Source organism: Sorex araneus, chromosome 1, assembly GCF_027595985.1.
Source record: "Sorex araneus isolate mSorAra2 chromosome 1, mSorAra2.pri, whole genome shotgun sequence".
NCBI lineage: Eukaryota > Metazoa > Chordata > Mammalia > Eulipotyphla > Soricidae > Sorex > Sorex araneus.
The window spans coordinates 13,026,672-13,047,755 of NC_073302.1; the positions used below are offsets into that span (position 1 = coordinate 13,026,672).

General features: G+C 42.5%; 1 protein-coding gene across 1 annotated transcript in view; it reads left to right on the plus strand.

Moving 5' to 3' along the window:
- Positions 1 to 21,084, plus strand: part of C5 (complement C5) — a 111,967-nt gene that overhangs the window by 63,225 nt on the left and 27,658 nt on the right. Inside the window, exons 26-32 of the mRNA XM_004615632.2 lie at positions 1,951 to 2,110; positions 5,194 to 5,289; positions 8,480 to 8,651; positions 12,893 to 13,101; positions 13,500 to 13,652; positions 17,013 to 17,075; positions 19,118 to 19,199. Of these exons, the coding sequence (XP_004615689.2) occupies positions 1,951 to 2,110; positions 5,194 to 5,289; positions 8,480 to 8,651; positions 12,893 to 13,101; positions 13,500 to 13,652; positions 17,013 to 17,075; positions 19,118 to 19,199 (935 nt within the window). The remainder of the gene's footprint in view (positions 1 to 1,950; positions 2,111 to 5,193; positions 5,290 to 8,479; positions 8,652 to 12,892; positions 13,102 to 13,499; positions 13,653 to 17,012; positions 17,076 to 19,117; positions 19,200 to 21,084) is intronic.

Genomic DNA, 21,084 nt, shown 5'->3' on the forward strand with positions numbered 1-21,084 from the left:
TTTCTGGAGAGATAAGGCACTTCCCAGACACACAAAAGAGTCGGGTTCAATCCTTAGCACTCCATTAGGTCCCCCCAAGCCCCACCAGGAGTGATCCCTGAGAACAGAGCCAGGGTAGACACTGAGCATCACCAGATATGGCAAAAAAGACTATTCATGAACTTTCTTTTTTTTTAATCATTGAATAAAACTGGCATATAACACACATTGTATTAATATCAAAAATAAATATTCAGGAGCTGGAGCAATAGCACAGTGGGTAGGGCGTTTGCCTTGCATGCTGCCGACCCAGGTTCGATTCCCAGCATCCCATATGGTCCCCTGAGCACCTCCAGGAGTAATTCCTGAGTGCATGAGCCAGGAGTAAACCCTGTGCAACGCTGGGTGTGACCCAAAGAGCAATAAATAAATAAATAAATAAATAAATTTTCGTTACTTTTGATAATTAAAGCCATTAGAAGAAAGATTGAGATTCGTCGAGTTATACATAGGTAGGGAAATGGCTGAGATAGTTTTAATGTAGTTCTACCAAATATTGTATTTTAATGAATTAAACCATTCTCTATAGAAAAAGGAAATGTCATGTATTAACACAGACCCCTAAGATATATTATTAAAAAAAGAAGCAAAGTACACGATGATGTGAATATTATCCAATTGTTTGGGTTTGATTCAGATGGAAAGACAGGAAGACTCCATTCTTATATTTTATTTGGACAGATGCATAATATATATAAATAACAGGAAGTAGGATATTGTGTTGGAGGAATCCAGAGGCGAGAGAGACTATCAACCTATCTATACCCGAGGGTTTGGGGATTACATGAAGATTTTACCTGATGAAAATGTTAAACATATTTTTAAAATAAAATTAAAACAAATTTTAAGAGTAAAATGGGGGTGGTTGGGGTCAACTGTTCTGGGTCCCAGGGGTATTTGAGGAACTAAGGAGGGGACAGACCTCAGGTAGGTGAAGGAGAAAAGAGAGAAATGGAGGCATAAGAATTATTGTGGGATAATGAATTAGGTCTTCTGTTATAGTGTTTGAGAGACCTTAGTAGAGACTGGAGTAGCTTTCTGACTAAAATATTTATCAAAATAACTAAAACTTGGGACTGGAGCTGTAGTAGAGTGGGTAGGGCATTTACCTTGCACAGGGGTGACCCAGGTTCTATTCCCAGCATCCCATATGGTCCATATTGGGGGACCATATCCCGAGCACCGCCAGGAGTAATTCCTAAATGCAAAGCCAGGAATTACCCCTGTGCATCGCCAGGTGTAACCCAAAAAGCAAATAAATAAATAAATAATAAAACTTCCTCGTTAGGTGTACTGGTCAATGCTATGGTCCAAGGGAAAATGAGAAAGTATTTCCTGAAATGTTGGGGAAGGAAATTCTAGCCTCACACAGAGATAAATTAGGTGGTTCCCAACAAAATTGTTTTTAATTTTATTTACTAAATTTTATTGATTTTATGTGTGTTACTGAGTGATTTATATTGTGAATGATAGGGCTGTATGCATACATTCCAACACCACATCCCCCACTACTGTCTTCTTCCTTCCACAATTACTTTTGTGTCTCCCACCAAACTTATCATCTAGAATGTTAAAATTTTACTCTTCCATGTTTCATGTTCATGGGCCAGCACAAACTCAAAACTAGTTGCTTCGCTACCATTGTCTTTAACATTAGATAGTTTTTTTCCTAATAATCAAGCCTCAAGTTTTAGCTTGCATGCCAGCTAAGAATGCTGCAGTCACAGATGTGGTACTCAGACTGGTTGACTGGATCTTCGCTGCCCTGTCACCTGGTGGCAGCTTCATCATGATTTAGAAGGCTGCTTTGTTTGGAAGAACCAGCATTGTGCAAACTAAGACACACTGTAAATTTTAATTCAAAAGGAGTTCAATGCCTGCATATTAATTTATTGGGTTTTTGTCGTGAAGGTTGACAGCTTTCGCTGTAAGGGTGCTTGGACAAATACATAAGTACATCAATCAGAACCAAAATTCAATTTGCAATTCTATGCTGTGGCTGATTGAGAACTGTCAGCTAGAAAATGGATCTTTCCAGGAGAAATCCCACTATCAACCAATAAAATTACAGGTATGGTAGCCAAATGCACCGATTAGCAATGATTATGTTAACAAGTTTGAGTTTTGTTCTCATCCCATTTTAGGAGGATGAAGAGGGAAAATATATTTAATCCTACAGGAAATTTCTTTTGTGTTCTAGCAAAGAACTTAAAAAGTCTGCTAGCATATTCTTTAGACAAGTCTTTAGAGGTTAAATTAATGATAGGAACTTGTGTAGCAGGCATTGGTGTTTCAGAGACTTAAGTACTGGAGATCCTTAATATGTATGTAACTTACTAACTTTTCCAGGGACCATGTGGTATGGAATGTACCTTCTTTATAAAAGATGAAAGTTTCTATTTACACTCTATTAGGAAGGCAGAACTGTAGCCTATTTATTTCAAAAGTGCAACAAATTGGGGTCAAGCAATACTACAGCAGGTACAGTGTTTTCCTTGCACACAGCCAACCCCAGATTAATCTCTAGCATCCCAGGTGGTCCTCTGAGCTCTCCAGGATCCTGAGCACAGAGCCAGGAGTAAGCCCTGAACACCACCAGGTGTGGCCCAGTTAATCAATTAATCAATTACTTTAAGAGTGCAAAAAATTATACTGAGATTGGAATCCATTTTCAATGTATTGGAATCTGAATTACAAAGTAGTTACACAAGCTCTCTAAAAAATCTCTACAATATTTTCAATGCTTTACAATGTATCTTTAGATTCAATAGCTTTGGGGGAGAAGACAGCTGGGATAGAGAAGGGATCACTAAGTCAATGATGGTTGGAGGATTGACTGGGGATGGGAGATGTGTGCTGATAGTAGATAAAGGACCAAACATGATGGGTCTCCCATTATCTATATTGTGAACCATAATGCCCATAAGAAGAAAGAGTAAGAAGGAAACTGCCATAGAAGAAGGGGGAGGGGCGGGATATGGGGGGAGGATACTGGGGACATTGGTGGTGAAAAATGTGCACCAGTGGAGGGATGGGTGTTCGATCATTGTATGACTGAAACTGAAACATGAGAGTTTTGTAACTCACAGTGTTGCAATTAAAATAATAAGAATAACAATTTTTAAAGATTCAACCTCTTTGGGGGGTAATTTTCCTGTTCTAGTTGCATCTCTTTCAGGATCAGATAGATAGTACAGTGGGAAATACAGATAGTAGAGTTTGTCTTGCACACAGCCAACCTGGGTTTGATACCCCAAATCCCAGATGGTCTCCTGAGCACTGCCAGGAGTAATTCCTGAGTGCAGATCCAGGAGTAACTCCTGAGCACTGCTGAATGTAGCCCAAAAACCAAAAACCCTAGCAAAAACAAATTCAACCCCTTTCATATCAGGTAGTTGTGGTTGTCTGTCTAGCCAGGGTCTCATAAAGTCCCCTAGGTGCTGACATCAGAATATGGCTTCTAACATCATATAGGTGTTATTTAAAGAGTAAAATACCCTTACAATTTTCCCTTAAGGTAATATTTTTTCTTCCATCTATCTGCATGCATCCAACAGCCACCTACCTAATACACACAAGGACATATATGGCTGCAGTGAAAGAGAATGAGTAAAAAAAGAGAGGAGAGATTATCCCTGCAACAGAGAAGCTTCCACACTGATGAGGAAATTAGGGAGCATAAATGCCAGCAATTCTAAGATATGTGTGTTCATTTATTTAATCAATAAACATTCACTGAATGCGCACAAAGAGATGCATGGCAGAGTTAGGGCATAAACAGAACGTCTTTGCTCACCATATATATATACAATCTATACGTATATATAGCATATATATACATATAGTATACAATATGTATATTGCATATACATATTATATATATAATATACGTATTGTATATATGGAGACCATATAGTATACAATCTACCAGGGAAATAAGACATTAGGTAAATCACATCAAGTATGTAGTACATGTTAAGAAAAGATTCTCTTCATTGAAAACAGCAGATCTAAACTACCTTGGTAGAATTGAAAACACTAGAGGGTGAGGTTCCTGGAAACTAGGTAGGAGAGAGACCAGGAATAAAACCAAGTGAAGGGGCTGGAGCGATAGCACAGTGGATAGGGCATTTGCCTTACAAGGAGCTAACCCAGGGTTCAATCCCCAGCATCCCGTATGGTCCCCCCAGCACCACCAGGAGTAATTCCTGAGTGCAGAGCCAGGAGTAATCACTGAGCATCACTGGGTGTGATCCAAAAAGCAAGAAAGCATGAAAACAAGGAAGGAAGGAAGGAAGGAAGGAAGGAAGGAAGGAAGGAAGGAAGGAAGGAAGGAAGGAAGGAAGGAAGGAAGGAAGGAAGGAAGGAAGGAAGAAAGGAAGGAAGGGAGGGAGGGAGGGAGGGAGGGAGGGAGGGAGGGAGGGAGGGAGGGAGGGAGGGAGGGAGGGAGAGAGACAGAAAGAAAGAAAGAAAGAAAGAAAGAAAGAAAGAAAGAAAGAAAGAAAGAAAGAAAGAAAGAAAGAAAGAAAGAAAGAAAGAAAGAAAGAAAGAAAGAAAGAAAGAAAGAAAGAAAGAAAGAAAGAAAGAGAAAGAAAGAGAGAAAGCAAGAGAGAAAGAGAGAAAAGAGGGCGGGGAGGGGAGAAGAGGGGAGGGGAGGAGAGAGGAGACCAAGTGGAGCCAAGAGCTGGCTTGACATTTTGAAGTGAAGAAGAAGGTAGTTCATTCAAAGAGGTGGCATGTGAGTGGCATGACAAATCTGGAGTGGTAAAGAGAGCAATCTTTTTGGAGCATTGGAATGTCATTGCCCTAGAGAAGATACATATGGGCAAACAGAGGACAAACAGCACTTGTAGAGTAGGTGACATTTTAACAGGGTCTTGAAATAGGAGGTACGCTTATGTAAGTGTGGTGAAAGAAAAAAACTGGAACTCAAGGTGGGAAATTGGGGGAGACATCTCACTCTCCCAAAAAAGAAATGCCTGCTGGTAATAAAGAGCCATCGCTTATGTAACGGGGAATCGTCCAAATGAAGTACTGGAGGGAGGGACGGAAAATCAAAACATAGCTAGGCTGGAAATACAGCTCAGAACTGTTCTGATTCTCTTAAAAGAAACAATCTCACTCTCTTTTTTAAAACATTGCTTATTATTTTAGGGTACCTTGCCTGTAGAAGCTCAGGAGAAGACCTTGTATCTTACAGCCTTCGTTGTGATTGGACTTAGAAAGGCTTTTGATATATGCCCCCTGATGGTAAGCAAGAGTTTTCTTTCTCAAGCACTTTCTCTTCTCTTTTTCTCTCTACACTATCATCTCTTTCTATAACATATATGGAGGGGTGGTGAGAGGAAGACCTTGAAAATAGCTATAATTTCAGAATCAAATGATTTCAGAACTATGGTAGACGTTAGAGGCTACCTAATCCACCCTACTCATTGATGGATGAGAAAATTGAGACCTGTAAGAAAGATACAACATGACTGTCTGGTACCACAAACTACTGAATTGTAGAGCTGGGACTAGAACTGATGGCTTGTGACCCAGATGAAGGAATGACCCACTGCCCCAGTATCCTTCTGTTTTCTCTATCCCCTCATATGTTATACATGTGACCGTTGCTCTACAGCTGAAGTTCTATCTCCGGAAACTATTGAGGTGACACAAGGGCGTGTTTGCTCCTTCGGGGTGAGCTTTTCAATTTGCTGGGTGGGGAGGGATGGGATGGAAAGGGCCCACCTGAGCGAATCAACATAGACCATACCCAGGGGGAACAGAGATGATATTTTGCTCTGGGGACAGTCAGTTCTCTGAGAGGATCCCTCAGAGGCCCAGAGGTTAAATTCTCCTGCCTGCACATCAGGGGTGAGACTCCCCTTCAATGCAGAAGTGAGATGAATAATCCTAAAGGGATATGTAGGGCTTCACCTACAAGACAAAATAATTTTTTAGTCTGTTTCAAGAGAATTGTTTATAGTTAGCAAGTCTGATCAAAGACGACCAATTCCTACGGGTCCAGATGACTGGTGTCCCCACACATTACATAAGTGAGAGACACAAGTGGGGCCAGGAAAGTAGGAATGAAACAAGATGTTAGCAGCATCACACCACGCCTCCTCTTACTATATTTGTTCAAAATAACTATTTCAGTGTTCTCTGGACAGAGTTAAGAAAACTATTTTCTTTTTCATTCTTTTTTTTTTATTTTAACGAATCACTCTGAGATACAGTTACAGGCTTACAAACTTGCGTGATTATGTTTCAATCATATAATGTTCGAGTACCCATCCCTCCACTAGTGCCCATTCTCCATCACCAATGTTCTCCGTATCCCTCCTGCCACCCCCACCTTTTCCCACCCCTGCCTCTGTGGCAGGCACCTTCCCTTTTACTCTCTCTCTCCTTTTGGGTGTTATGGTTTGCACTACAGGTACTAAGCAGCCATCATGTTTGGTCCATAGTCTACTTTCAGCATGCATCTCTCATTCCGAGCAAGCTCTCCAAGCATCATTTACTTAGTGGTCTCTACTCTAACCCAGCTGCCTTTTCCCCCAGCATGTGAGGCCAGCTTCCAAGCCGTGAAGTGATTCTCCTGGTCCTTATTTCTATTATCCTTAGGTGTTAGTCAAGGAAACTATTTCCCCAGAAATCCTTAGGATCAAAAAGCAGACCAGAATCCATAAGATATATTGAAAAAAAGGTTGGCAAAACCCTTCACGACATTTGAAGCTTCAAAGACGAAACGCCACTAACCAAACAAGGGGAAACAGAGATGAACAAATGGAACTATTTTAAATTAAGAAGCTTCTGCACCTCAAAAGAAAGTGACCAGAATACAAAGACACTCTACAGAATGGGAAAGGATATTCACTCAATATCATTCTGATAAAGGTTAATATCAAGAATATACAAGGCACTGGTTGAACTCTATGAGAAGAAAACATCCAAGCCCATCAGAAAACGGGGTGATGAAATGGACAGAAACTTTCTCAAAGAAGAATGCTCCTCATCACTAATCATCAGGGAGATGCAGATCAAAACAACAAAGAGATATCATCTCACACCATAGAGACTGGCACACATCCAAAAGAACAAAAGCAATCCGGGTTGGTGTGAATATGGGGAGAAGGGGACTCTCCTTCACTGCTGGTGAGAATGCCAACTGGTTCAGCCTTTTTGGAAAACAATATGGATGTTTCTCAAAAAATTAGAAATTGAGCTCCCATTTGGCCCAGCAATACCACTTCTGAGAATATATTATGGAGATGCAAAAAATACAGTAGAAATGACATCTGCACTTGTATGTTTAGTGCAGCACTGTTTACAATAGCCAGAATCTGGAAAAAACCCGAGTGCCTGAGAACAAAGGACTGGTTAAAGAAACTTTGTACATCTACATAATGGAATACTATGCCGTTGTTAGAAAAGATGAAACCATAAAATTTGCATATAAGTGGATCAGCACACGGAGAGTATCATGCTAAGTGAAACGAGTCAGAGAGAGGGACAGCATAGAATGACTGCACTCATTTGTGGAATATAAAGTAACAGAATGGGAGACTAATACCCAAGGATAGTAGAGATAAGGGCCAGGAGGATAGCTCCATGGCTTGGAAGCCGGCCTCACATGCTGGGGGAAAAGGCAGCTGGGTTAGAGTAGAGACTACTAAGTAAATGATGGGCATGATCACTAAGTAAAAGCTTAGGGAGCTCGCTCAGAATGAGAGATGCATGCTGAAAGTAGACTATAGACCAAACATGATGGCTGCTCAGTAACTGTATTGCAAACCATAACACCCAAAAGGAGAGAGTAGAGGGAATGTGCCTGCCACAGAGGCAGGGGGTAGGGAGGGATGGGGATGGTGGGAGGGATACTGGAAACTTTGGTGGTAGAGAATGGGCACTGGTAGAGGGATGGGTACTCAAATATTGTATGACTGAAATGTAATCACGCAAATTTGTAAGTCTGTAACTGTATCTCAGAGTGATTCATTAAAAAAAAAGATGAAAAAGAAAAAAAGAAGCACTTGAACAGCTTGACTTTTTTCCCTATGATTTATCTAAATTTCTTTTGAAAATATGAACCATCTCAACTTTGCAGAGGGGGAAATGATGTAAGTTGTTTCTATGCTGGATGCTTCCTTATTTTTGGAAGATAGGACTCATGAGGGAAGATGAAACAAAAGGGAAAATAAAGGGTTTTAGAGAGAAGTCAGAGGTCAACATTTAATCCCGTCTGGATGGTCATGTTTTCCCTACTGAGACTACAGACTGTTTCTTCTTGGAAGGATTTGCTTCAGCATGACACTATTTCTATAAGATCTTTTTTGCACTTTTTTTTTTGGGGGGGGGTTGTCTCTGCATGGTGCAGCCTGCAGAAATTCACATCAATTAATCGACTGATGTTTCATAAAGAAATCCAAATATATTCTCTTCTTGCTTCCAGAAAATCAACACAGCTCTAATTAACGCTGACAACTTCCTGCTTTCCAATGCCATCTCGGCTCAGACCACTTTTACTTTGGCCATTGCTGCTTATGCTCTTTCCCTGGGGGATACAACTCACCCAGAGTTTCAATCCATTGTTTCAGCCCTGAAGAAGAAGGCTTTGGTTAAAGGTATGACTCATTATATAAATTTATTCGGCAAGCACCTACTAACCATAGGAAGCCAAATGCCTCTGACAGCCTGCAAAATGGACTAGGATATAATTCCTCCATGTAGGAACAAATCATTACAAACAGGGGACTAATGTTCCTGCATTTGTTCTTTTACTCTGCGTGTATCTGTTCATTCCTTAGTTCAATAAATACCTATGAGTATCTGCTAAGCACCAGGCACTACTCTGGCTTTTGGGAATAAAACTACAACCAAAACACACACAATCCAGCCCCATAGCAAACATATTCTAAATAGAAAATGAGTCAAACCAATAAGTAAGTAGAACATTGCCTACAGTGAATAGATATAGTGAATAATAGCACTGTAGCACCGTTATCCCCTTGTTCATCAATTTGCTTGAGCGGGCACCAGTAACGTCTCCATTGTGAGACTTGTTGTTACTGTTTTTGGCATATCGAATACTCCACGGGTAGCTTGCCAGGCTCTGCCGTGCAGGGGGGATACTCTCGGTAGTTTGTCGGGCTCTCTGAGAGGGACGGAGGAATCAAACCCGGGTTGGCTGCGTGCAAGGCAAATGCCCTACCACTGTGCTATTGCTCCAGCCGAGGTGATGACTAATAAGAAGTAAAATAAAACAAGGAAAGATAACAGGATAAGATGGTGTGTAGAAATATCGGGTAGAGGGACGAGGTCTGAACCTAACTGAGAAGTTGATATTTTGAGTAAAGACCCAAAGGAGGAAAGAAAAGAAAACAGTGGACATCAAGAAGGGTATTTCTAGCAGACAAACAGCACTTGCAAATGGCCTAAGGCAGGCACGTGCCTGTTATTCCAAAATGTAAGAAGTCTTTGGGGCTGGAGTGGAGTGAGAGGAAGGGTAGGAAAGAGTAATGGGTGGAGAGAATGAATGTCGTAGTTGAAGGTCATGTGTGACCCTGGGAGACATTCCAGGTTTCCTGCAGGACTCCTGTACTCAGTTGTGCATATACAAGGTTCCTCAGCAAACAGGGCTTTGCAACTGAAGCCCAGCCTGTTCTTCACTCCTCTAGTTACATAGCCTAGCTTGAGTCTGCTTCCACCAAAGCAAGTGGTATCTATCTCATTCACATCGGGGCACTAAAACATTAATTTGAAATGATATATGCATACCTTATGGGAGCTTGTTTGCAGCTGTGTGACATCTTAGAGCCTAGTTCTCCCTCTCAGAGAACCTGGCAAGCTACCGAGAGTTTCCTGCCCGAATGGGAGAGCCTGGCAAGCTCCCCGTGGCAAATTCATATGCCAAAACCAGTAACAATGATGGGTCTCATTCCCCTGACCCTGAAAGGGCCTCCAATGCAGCACTGTTGGGAAGGACGAGTAAAGAGAGGTTGCTAAAATCTCAGGGCTAGGACAAATGGAGACATTACTGGGCCAGCTCGAGAAAATCGACAATCAACGGGATGATGGTGATGATGATGATGATGATGATGATGATGATGATGATGATGATGATGATGATGATGATGATATGCATCCCTATGTTCATTAGTGTCCTTAGTACAAAGGCCAGGATGTGAAAACAACCCAAATGTCCAACAATAGTTGGATGGACAAAGAAGTTGTGGTATATAGACGCAATGTATTACTAAGCAGCTCTAAAAAAAGATGAAATCATGCAGTTGGCTACAACATGGATGGAACTGGACGGTATCATGTTACATGACATTAATCATAGCGAAAAGGACAAATACAACATGATTTCACTTATGTGAGGTACAGAGAGAGAGAAAACAAAGAAAGAGCCTTATCAAATGATAACAAACTCTGGGACCTGGATTACAGAACTGAGACTATCAAAGTGGGTGGGGAGTGAGGCATGAGGAGGAAGAAGGGCATGATGAGAGCGACTGAAGTAGCAAAGTACTTTGGTGAAAGGTCCTGAGTATTTCAAAATCATAAATATTAACACCTTTGTGAATATGTGACCTAAACCAATTAAATAAAAACTAGTAAAACAGAAGCATGTCTTGGATATTGTAAGACATGAGTTATTAAATCACAGAATTTAATAGCTAGAATGGAAGTTAATATTTCAAACACTACTTGAACTGGAAGTGTCTTTATAAACCAAGCTATTCAGGCTGGAGAGACAGAAGACCTTTGCCTTGTACACAACCAGTTTGATCCCCGGCAGCCCACATGGTCCCATGTGTTCTCCAGTAGTAACTCCTGAGAGCAGAGCCAGGAGTAAGCCCTGAGCATTGCAGGTGTGGCTCAAAAGCAACAACAACAAAAATATTTTTTTCGCTCTAAAAACAGCAAATATGAATCTCTGAGGAGAGAAAATATGTTGTCTAAAGTTTTATAAATAATGTAGTTATGAATTATGAGTTTGTACATCAAAATTGTGATCTTCAAAATTTTCCAAATAGGCTTTATTTTATTTAATTATTTGCTTTTTTGGTCATACCCAGCAATGCTCAGAATTTTTTTTTATTATTTTATTGAATCACCATGTGGAAAGTTACAAAGATTTCAGGTTTAAGTCTCAGTTATACAATGATGCTCAGAATTTATTCCTGGCTCTGCACTCAGGAATTACTCCTGGCGGTGCTTGTGGGACCATATGGGATGCCTGGGATCAAACCCAGGTCGGCCGCGTGCAAGGCAAATGCCCTACCTACTGTACTGTCACTCTGGCCACCAAATAGGCTTTACTTTAAAAAAAAAAAGTAATTTATGTGGGCCCAGAGTGATATTGCAGGCGTTTGGGCACTTGTTTTGCATGTGACTAACTTCACTTTGATCCCCAGAACCACATATGATCTGCCAAATACCACCAGGACTGATACCTGAGTACAGAGCCAGGAGTAGCTCCTGAACACCAGGAGGTCTGGCTCCAAAACAAAAATAAGTAAATAAATAAATAGCTCAGTTTAAGAAAGAAAAGGGTTTGACTTGACAGATTTTTTAATTACTAGAGCAATACGTGGGCTGGAGTGATAGCACAGCGGATAGGGCATTTGCCTTGCACGCGGCTGATCAGAGTTCGATTCCTCCATCCCTCTCAGAGAGCCCGGCAAGCTACCGAGAGTATCTCGCCCGCACGGCAGAGCCCGGCAAAGCTCCCTGTGGCATATTCAATATGCCAAAAACAGTAACAACAAGTCTCACAACAGAGAAGTTACTGGTGCCCGCTTGAGCAAATCGATGAGCAACAGGGTGACAGTGACAGTGACAGAGTAATAGTAGAATTTCTATTTGGACCATTTTATCTAGTATTTTTTAACCTACTGCAGACCACTCACAGCTTGGTGGGTACCTGGGGGGGGACTCCTAATGGTGCTACAGGAACTGTATGATGTTGATGGTTGAACTCTAACCTCCTGCTCCAGCCATTAAGCTCTCTCTCCAATGCCTTTTGATCATTTAAAATAAAGACCAATAGTATTAAAGGATCTTTCTTTGTATTACTCACCTTTTTAGAAAGTTCCCTAAAAAGACTAAAGCAGAGGGGAGGGAGTCCAGCAGGTGAGGTGCTTGCCTTGCACACGGTTGACCTGGGTTCAATCCTTCCTATCACATACGGTCCCCCAAGTAGCACCAGGAGGCATTCCTGACACAGAGCCAAGAGTAAACCCTGGGCATAGCTGGGTGTGCCCTCTATTTTATAAGAACTTTCACTGTCACTGTCATCCTGTTGCTCATCGATTTGCTTGAGCAGGCACTAGTAACGTCTCCATCGTGAGACTTGTTGTTACTGTTTTTGGCATATTGAATATGCCACAGGGAGCTTGCCAGGCTCTGCCATGTGGGCGGGATACTCTTGGTAGCTTACCCAGCTCTCCAAGAGGGACGAAGGAATAGAACCCTGCTCAGCCGCATGCAAGGCAAGCATCCTACCCGCTGTGCTGTCACTCCAGCCCATTTTATAAGAAAACTAAATAAAATTAAAATAACTCAATTATAAAGTCTAGAAAGCCTCTAGAAACCAGAAGAAACTTCTCATAGCCTGCTACCATTCTGTCCGGTTTACATTTTGTTTGGTGGAGAGGAAGATGCCACATGCAGCAGTGCTCTGGGGCTACTCCTAGCTTTGTGCTCAGGAGTGACCCAGGGCAGTATTCAGGGGACCAAATGTGCCAGGGATCAAATCAGGGTCAGCAGCTTGCAAGGCAAACATCTTATCTTTTATATTATCTCTCAAGCCCCATATTTTTAATGCTATTCGTGGAACTGATTTGCTAATATCCAGGTAGTTCAATCCCCATTTACCGGTTTTGGAGGGACGATCGTGGGCAGCAAGACAGCTCTGCCCCTAACAGCGGTACAGCCCGGATGGTGGAAACCACTGCCTACGCTTTACTCACCAGTCTGAGCTTGAAGGAGATGAATTATGTTAACCCGATCATTAAATGGCTATCCGAAGAGCAGAGGTATGGAGGCGGCTTTTATTCCACCCAGGTAATGTTTCTTGAGTGTTTCATCCACTTGGGCACATGTTTTACTGCCTTCTACCGCATTGCACACTCAATCTGGCTTTGATGCTTCTATCGACCAGGAGGAAAGTAGCTCTATGACTTCCTGTGGGGATATTTTAAGCTGAGACCTGGGAGGAGATAGTCAGGCAGAGGGGTGTATGAAAAAAAAAAACTTACTCTCAGAGCCCCAGATTCCTCCCTGTTCCTGCCAACACCAACATTCTGAGAGAGGTTTGGGGGGGGGTGGGGCGGAGCTTACTTCCATCTCTACCTGGAACTCTTAACTCTTCAGCCACCTGAAGTGTCATAAGAAAGGGTATTTGTGCACATGGGCAAATAAATAGGCTAAGTCTACTTTTCTGCCTTGCTGGTTGTTGATAGGATACAATCAATGCAATTGAGGGCCTGACAGAATATTCACTCCTGGCTAAACAACACGACTTGAATATGGATGTCAAAGTCTCCTACAAGAACAAAGGTGACATTTACTCCTATAAGATGACAAAGAAGAATTTCCTTGGGAGGCCAATAGAGGTGATTAAAGACTTTTTATGTTTTCAAGTCTGATGGGACCTTTGAAATATCTGTTTGAAAAAACAATTTTTCAAATGTTTCACTTCTTAGGCATGTAATGAGTACCTCATTTTCCTTGGTTTTTGTTTGTTTGTTTATTTGGGGGGTTGTTTTTGGTGGGGGGCACACCTGGTGATACTCAGGGATTACTCCTGGTTCAGCTCTGTGCTCAGGAATTAACTCCTGGCGATGCTCAGGGGACCATATGGGATGCCTAGGATTAAACCTGGGTCGGTTGTGTATAAGGCTACCCACTATACTATTGTTCCAGTCCCACCTTTCTGATTCTAAGCAGAGAATCTACACTGGTCATTGGGGTTCAAAAGTAAGGGGTTCAAAAAAAACCTATTCACTTGGGAAGGTAGTCATTTAAACAGAGAATGAGTGTGATGAGACAGAATGACGGACGAGAAGGCCCCCTCAACACAGACTGAGAAGTGGGAAACAATTCTCAAGCTTAGTCATGTTAGCAGATTAAATCTGGAAGCATATCAATGAGTTAGCAGGTAAAGGAAAGTGAAAAACATTCCAGATACAGAGAGCAACTTGCACAAACGTGCAACAGTAGAGCCAGGGAGACTGGGGAGACAGGGGTGCTCCCAACTGTCACCAAGTTGGAATTGGCGTCTAGGCCCCCCAAGATCTTGTCCCATCTCCTTTTCTACTTTTTTAAAAATGAAATCTCTGACCTTCCCTGAGAGTATCCCAAAGGAAAGGACACGCTAGAGGAAGTGAAGCTTTATATCAATAACTGGCTGCAAGGACACAGCTGCTGAAGCATTTCTAATTAGCCCTTTATAGATTATACGAAGGCATATTTAAACAGAGAGATAGTTAAAATGTAATGGGCTTCTCTTACATGCAGCATATCATGGTTTGATCTCCAGGACCTCAAATAGTTTCTTGAGCACTGCTAAGAGTGAGCCCTGAGCACAGAGCCAGGAGTAAGTCCTGAGCACAGCCAGATGTGGCCCAATAACAAAACAAAATAAAGATGAAATATACTATTAGCTAGCAGTAGTCCATACTATCCAAAGCTTCTCTAAATCAGTTTGTGCCCCACAAATAGGCATGAGAGGAAAATGCAGAAGTTGTAAGCTAGTAGTATTGGAGGATATAGATTAGATATAGATATAGATATAGATATAGATATAGATATAGAGAGATGGTAATGATAAAGACAGACATATTCCAATATTTACAAATACAAATAAGGGGCCAGAAAGACCGTGAAGCTAGTAGGGCCTGACCCAGATACAATTCCTTGCACACAGCTAACCAGATTCAATTCCTGGTACTGCATATGCCCCCCTGACCCCCACCAGGAGTGATCCCTGAATGCAGAACAGGAGTAAGACCTGAGAATCATCAGGTGTGACCCAAAAACAAAACAAACAAATAAAACTCCAAATAAAAACCCAATTTTTCAGAAGATCTTGGAAAAGTCTGTTTTTAACTTGCGGTAGCATTTGCTTCATCCCATCACCAGACGTAAAGTTGTGTACATACAGCTGGCTTTGTGCCTGGGCCTCTCGGTGCGTTTGTGCGTGTGGCCTGCAGTATGGTCACGGTTCCCCTTTCCCTACTCTCAGTCTGACATTTAGAATCCATCTAAAAATCAAATTATTCCCCCTGAGCCTGGGCGTGAAGAGCATGGCCAGTCCCTGGGAGGTCTCTGGAGGGTTTCTTCTCCACAGGAACTTCTTGTCACCTGCAAAAGACTTTAGCCTCCCCCCTGTGTTTATGTCTGTACGAAACCTAGTGCTGTTTGCATCTAGTTTAGAATTCTCTAGACCAGAGCCTGGAATTTTAAGTATGCTACATGAGGAGGTCAGAGCAATAATAGTACAGCGGGTAGGGCATTGACCTTGCATGTGACCATCCTGGATTTGATCCCCGGCACCCAGTATGGTCCCCTGAGCCCACCAGTGGTCAGATCTCTGAGCTCAGAGCCAGTAGGAAGTCCTGAGTATGGCTGGGTTGGCCCAAAAACAAAAACAAAAATTGTTTTTAAATAAATGTGTTACATGAAAAAATATTTGAGGAGCTGGAGCAATAGCACAGCAGATAAGGCGTTTGCCTTGCACGTGGCTGACCCGGGTTCGATTCCCAGCATCCCATATGGTCCCCTGAGCACCTCCAGGAGTAATTCCTGAGTGCAAAGCCAGGAGTAACCCCTGTGCATCGCCGGGTGTGACCCAAAAAGCACAAATAGATAAATAAATAAATAAATAAATTTTTACAAAAAAGAAAAAATATGTGATGGTCAAGTAAGTGTGAGAAACACCAGTTTAGATGAAGTGAGCCCTACTCCTAGTATAGGATTCTCTGTCTTCAGCATGTCTGTGCTTAAAGTATGGGGGAAAAAATTGGCCAGGGAGTGGCAGGCACAGTGCACAACATTCCCCAGATTAATTTGAACCAAAGGACCATTCCCTCAAGCAGCACCCAATGCAACCAACTTTCCAGAAAATGCAGCGGCGTTCCATCAGGGAGCACATGAGTGCTGACCCATTTATCTATCTTTACTAAAATTTGCAGGAAGTCCTTTTTGCTTTAAGGAGCTGGGTAGAGAAAAAAGCATCCTGCAGCTTGGAGTGAGCAAAGATTCCATTCTTCAGATCTCTTGCTCACCAGAAGCTCTCCAGGCTTCCGGCGGATTAAGGAGTACTTACAGGATAGTTTCTCCAGAAGCAAGAGCATCTGCTTAGATCATGTCTTCACTTCCCTCTGGCAGAGGAGACAGAAGAAAAGCAGCAGCTAAGGATTTGGCAGGCTTGGGTGGGAGTTTTGTGAAGTGCCCAGATTTCCATCAACAGAAACCAACCGGAAGGGGGGCGTGGGGAAAGGAAGGAGAAGAGTATCAAAAGGAAGGTGGGCAGAGCAAAAACAGATGGCACCCGCCTGAAAGTTATGTTGAGGTTTCCTATTCTTGGGTGCTACTGAGAACATTCTACTTTAGCGCTTAGGATGCTGAGCCCCAAGCTAGTCCCTGAAAGGAATTTATTCAGATGGTAAAGGACAATGAAGAACCCATTTCATCTTAACCATCTGTAAATGAAAACGTAACCAAAAGGGGATTCTGATGTCTTGGTTTGCTGACTTACAACGGACCTCAGACCTTTTATTTACATGGAGATGTTCTGGAATTTTTATTTTCTGCTCTGTCAATGAGATCTCCACACCTCATCCATTTACTCCCCCCAAGAGTGGTGGGAGAGGAGGCTGGTGGGCGTGGGCACCCTCTTTCCATGACACTCCACTCCTCCACCTCCCTATTAAATGAGTGTTTTTACCTGGTTCTCTCTCCCCTCACACTAGGTCCCTCTCAATGATGACCTTATTGTCAGTACTGGATTTAGCACTGGATTGGCCACAGTGCATGTAAGTAATTCTTGGGAATGCTGAAATAATTGGGAGTTATACATCTTCACCTACTAAGTAACATAACACTTAGAGATTTTGCCACTAGATTATAGAAATCTAGATTAGGTAATGATGAATTCAGAAAGATTCATTTACATCATTCTTTCCATCTTAGCTGCCCTTACAATTTTTTTGCAAATGACTGTGCTGACCCTTGCCTGTATAACGTATATATACTTATGTAAATAATGTATATGGGCATATGTAATTATGTATAGTTATCACGAATCACACGAAACCCCGTTAGTCACCAATTTCTCGGGCGGGCTCCGTAACATCTCATTTCGTCCTATCCCTGAGATCTTAGAAGTCCATCTCGACTCGGCCCTCCTAACGATGTTGCACTGGGGGCTCTTCAGGGTCAGAGGAATGAGATCCAGCTTGTTACTGGACTTTGCATATGAATACACCATGGGAAGCTTGCAAGGCTGTCCCATGTGGGCAGGAAACTCTCAGAAGATTGCCAGTTTCTCCCAGAGGGAGAAGAAGGCTAAGGATATCGCTTCTGAGAGCTTGCTTTTAAGTCTCTCTCTGGATGTTGGCCGTTGATGGGATTACACACACCTGGGTTCCTCTGCCGGTCCGTTCATGCAAGAGGCCTGTCCGAACGTGTGAAGAGGGACCTCCAGCATGGCTGCAGCTAGGTTCTGGTGGTCTTTGGCCGCCAGGAGCTCTGCTCCGGGTGAGGAGGGAAACTGGAGTCCATCCCCTCCGAGGGGCCCCAGGGAAGACAGTCAGGCATGAGGGCAAGAGACTCAGAGAGATATTTCAAAATGATATTAAATTCTTGTTTAGTATATGGTGTCTACTAATTTCACAAAGTTGTAAACCTCAGAAATGTACTTACTATCTCTTTTCGGGGGTGGAGGCCATACCTGGTGATGTTCAAGTGTTACTCCTGGCTCTGCACTCAGGAATCACTCTAAGCAGTGCTCAGGGATATGGGATGCCAGAAATCAAACTGTTTTGGTTCATGTATAGTTATAGAATTTTTATTTTATATCTGTAAATGTACATATACTGTGTGTGTTCTCACATGTTCCTATGGTTAGCAACAGCTACATCTCATTCATCCTACAGCATTGTGAATTAATACATAAATATAAGGATTTACACATCTTTTACTTTATTCACTGCCTGCATGGATACAAATAAGCAGTTTGGAATACCTTACAACTGCCAATGGAACAAAATTAATGATGTATTCTTGAGCATACATTAGCACTCTATTGAGAATTTTAATTATGCTTATATCTTTAGATGAGATCACACACACACACACACACACACACACACATACACACCTCTACCTCTAATTTGTTGCTTTACCCCTCTGCTCTGTGGGCTAAGAGAAACTGATTGGCTCTGTGTTCTGATGTGCTAAGTCAGACTGTCTAGACTGAGAGGGTCAGGGCAAGAGCTCAAGGGTTTGAGCTCACCCTTATATGCACAAGGTCTCAAGTTTGATTCCCTGCATAACATGTTCCCCCAGCATCACCAGGTGGAAACTGATGGTCTCCCAGCACCTCCAAGTGTGTCCCAAGCATCCTCTAGTACACCTAGTCTGGATCCTAAGAATTGTCCCACGTCTCTGCGCACTGCTGGGGAGCCCCTCCCCGCAAACAAAGAATGAATAGGCTGAATGGACAAGTTAGAGTAAGGTGCTCAGCTGGGTCCGCACAGGAGTTGGACCAAGATTCTGCTGATCTAGAGGTTGATTTTGTCTCTTTGGGTTTCTTATCTCTGTTTCACACTGTAAAATTTCTTTCTTTTTTTTTTTTAACTTTATTGAATCACCATGAAATAGTTACAGGCTTTCATGTTTGGCTTACAATCACACAATGATCAATGATTTGCTGGGAAAAATGGATTTTTCAGGCACATCATTTTCCCAGGGGTATGACAATCCCCCCAGACACCCAACTCACAGCAACAATACTGAAGCAACATATGGACCCTTTCCATTTTCCTATTTTAAGTAGAATCTTCTTGGGTTTTAGGTAAGAACCGTGGCTCACAAAATTGGTACCTCAGAGGAAGTTTGCAACTTTAATCTGAAGATCGAAATCCAGAACATTGAAGGTAAAACAATAGGACTTGCACTGTCATTCTCATTAAACATGAGGTTTACTGGAGCATTCCCTTATTAGGCAGGGGGAAAAGGAGTTTGCTCAGAACAAACTTTTTTTTATTAAATCCCTTAGTAAGTTGACATCTGAGTGTCCATCAATGCTCCTTGTTATAACAGTGGGAACTTTAATAACAGATGGAAGGAAGATATGAAATAATTAATATCTAAGTGAACTATATACACTTGTAATCAAGAAACTGTGGTGACTAGCTGCTCGTTTTAAGTGCAGCTAGTTGTAAAACATTGAAAGGTCAGCCTCTAGTCCAGGACCCTAAATCTTCCATCCCCAATCTTTCTGGACTCCAAAGCATTTGTCAAATGCACATGTCCCTGTCTCCGACTTCAACTTCGTTTCTCAAGTTGCGTTTTTTTCACTGTGCATTTTCCCCCTCCTATGGCCTTCCCTGCATCTCTCCTGACTGCTTGCCTCTCCCCTTTCTTTCTTTTTTTTTTTAACTTTATTGAATCACCGTGAAATAGTTACAGGCTTTCATGTTTGGATTACAAACACACAATGATCAAACACCCATCCCTCTACCAGTGCACATTCCCCACCACCAATATCCCATGTATACCCCCTCTTCCCCACCCTCCCCCTGCCTCCATGGCAGACAATATTCGCCATACTCTCTCTCTACTTTTGGGCATTATGGCTTGCAACACAGACACTGAGAGGTCATCATGTTTGGTCCATTATCTACTTTCTGCATGCATCTCCCGTCCTGACTGATTCCTCCAGCCATCATTTTCTTAGTGATCCCTTCTCTATTCCATCTGCCTTGTCCTCTCTGCTCATAAAGCAGGCTTCCAGCTATGGGGCAATCCTCCTGGCCCTTGTATCTACTGTTCTTGAGTGTCACCTTCATGTTATGTTATTCTATACTCCACAAATGTCTCTCCCCTTTCAGTGTATCAGGAGACCTCGGGCTCCTCTCTCCTCCCTGAGAGCTTCTGTTCATAGCTCAGAGGCCTGTTCATATGGGAAACTTTCCATTTACCCATCAGATCAGGACTCTGTCCTTCCTCCCGTCAACTTCCTGAACATGTTGCCAACTCACAGTGACCTAACATACTCCTCCTTTAAATCATAAATCCATTGAGAGTTTATCATTTAAATCTTATAAATTATCATTTGAATAACCTACAGATTGAAAGATTTCCTGGGATTGTTCACAGCCATAAATTAACATTAAATATCACCAGAACTGATGGGACAAGGGAGATAGCACAAGAGTTAAAGCACTTGCCTTGCTCAGAGCCCAGCCAGTTTTGATCCCCAGTATCATATGCGGTACCCTAAGCACCACCAAGAGTGACCCCTGCTCACAGTGCCAGAAGTAAGCCCTGAATACCACTGTGTATGGCTTCCCCAGAAAACAAAAATCCTCAAAAATGGGGTTGGAGTATGGCTCAAAGTGGTGAATACAGGCCTGGCTTGTACGAGGCTCTGAGTTCAATTCCAGCATCTCACAGTCCCTTGAACACTATTGGGTGTGGCCCTGTTAACCTCCAAGCAACTTTCAGGGTGTCTAGTCCCGGGGACCACTGGGCCAAGCATTGAACCATCAGGTCAACATGACCTGCTAAGCTCTCCAAGATGGACCTTGGCCCCCCTCAGAGCACCATTAGGCATGATCCCCTACTTTACAAAGAAAAAAGCCAAATTCTAATAAAGTAACATAATAGGAGACTAAATCTGAAGGACAGTAGAGATAAAGGCCAGGAGGATTGCACCACAGCTTGGAAGCCAGCTTCACATGCTGGGAGAAAAAGCATCTGGGATAGAGAAGGGCCCACTAAGCAAATGATGGTTGGAGGGCTCGCTCGGGATGGGAG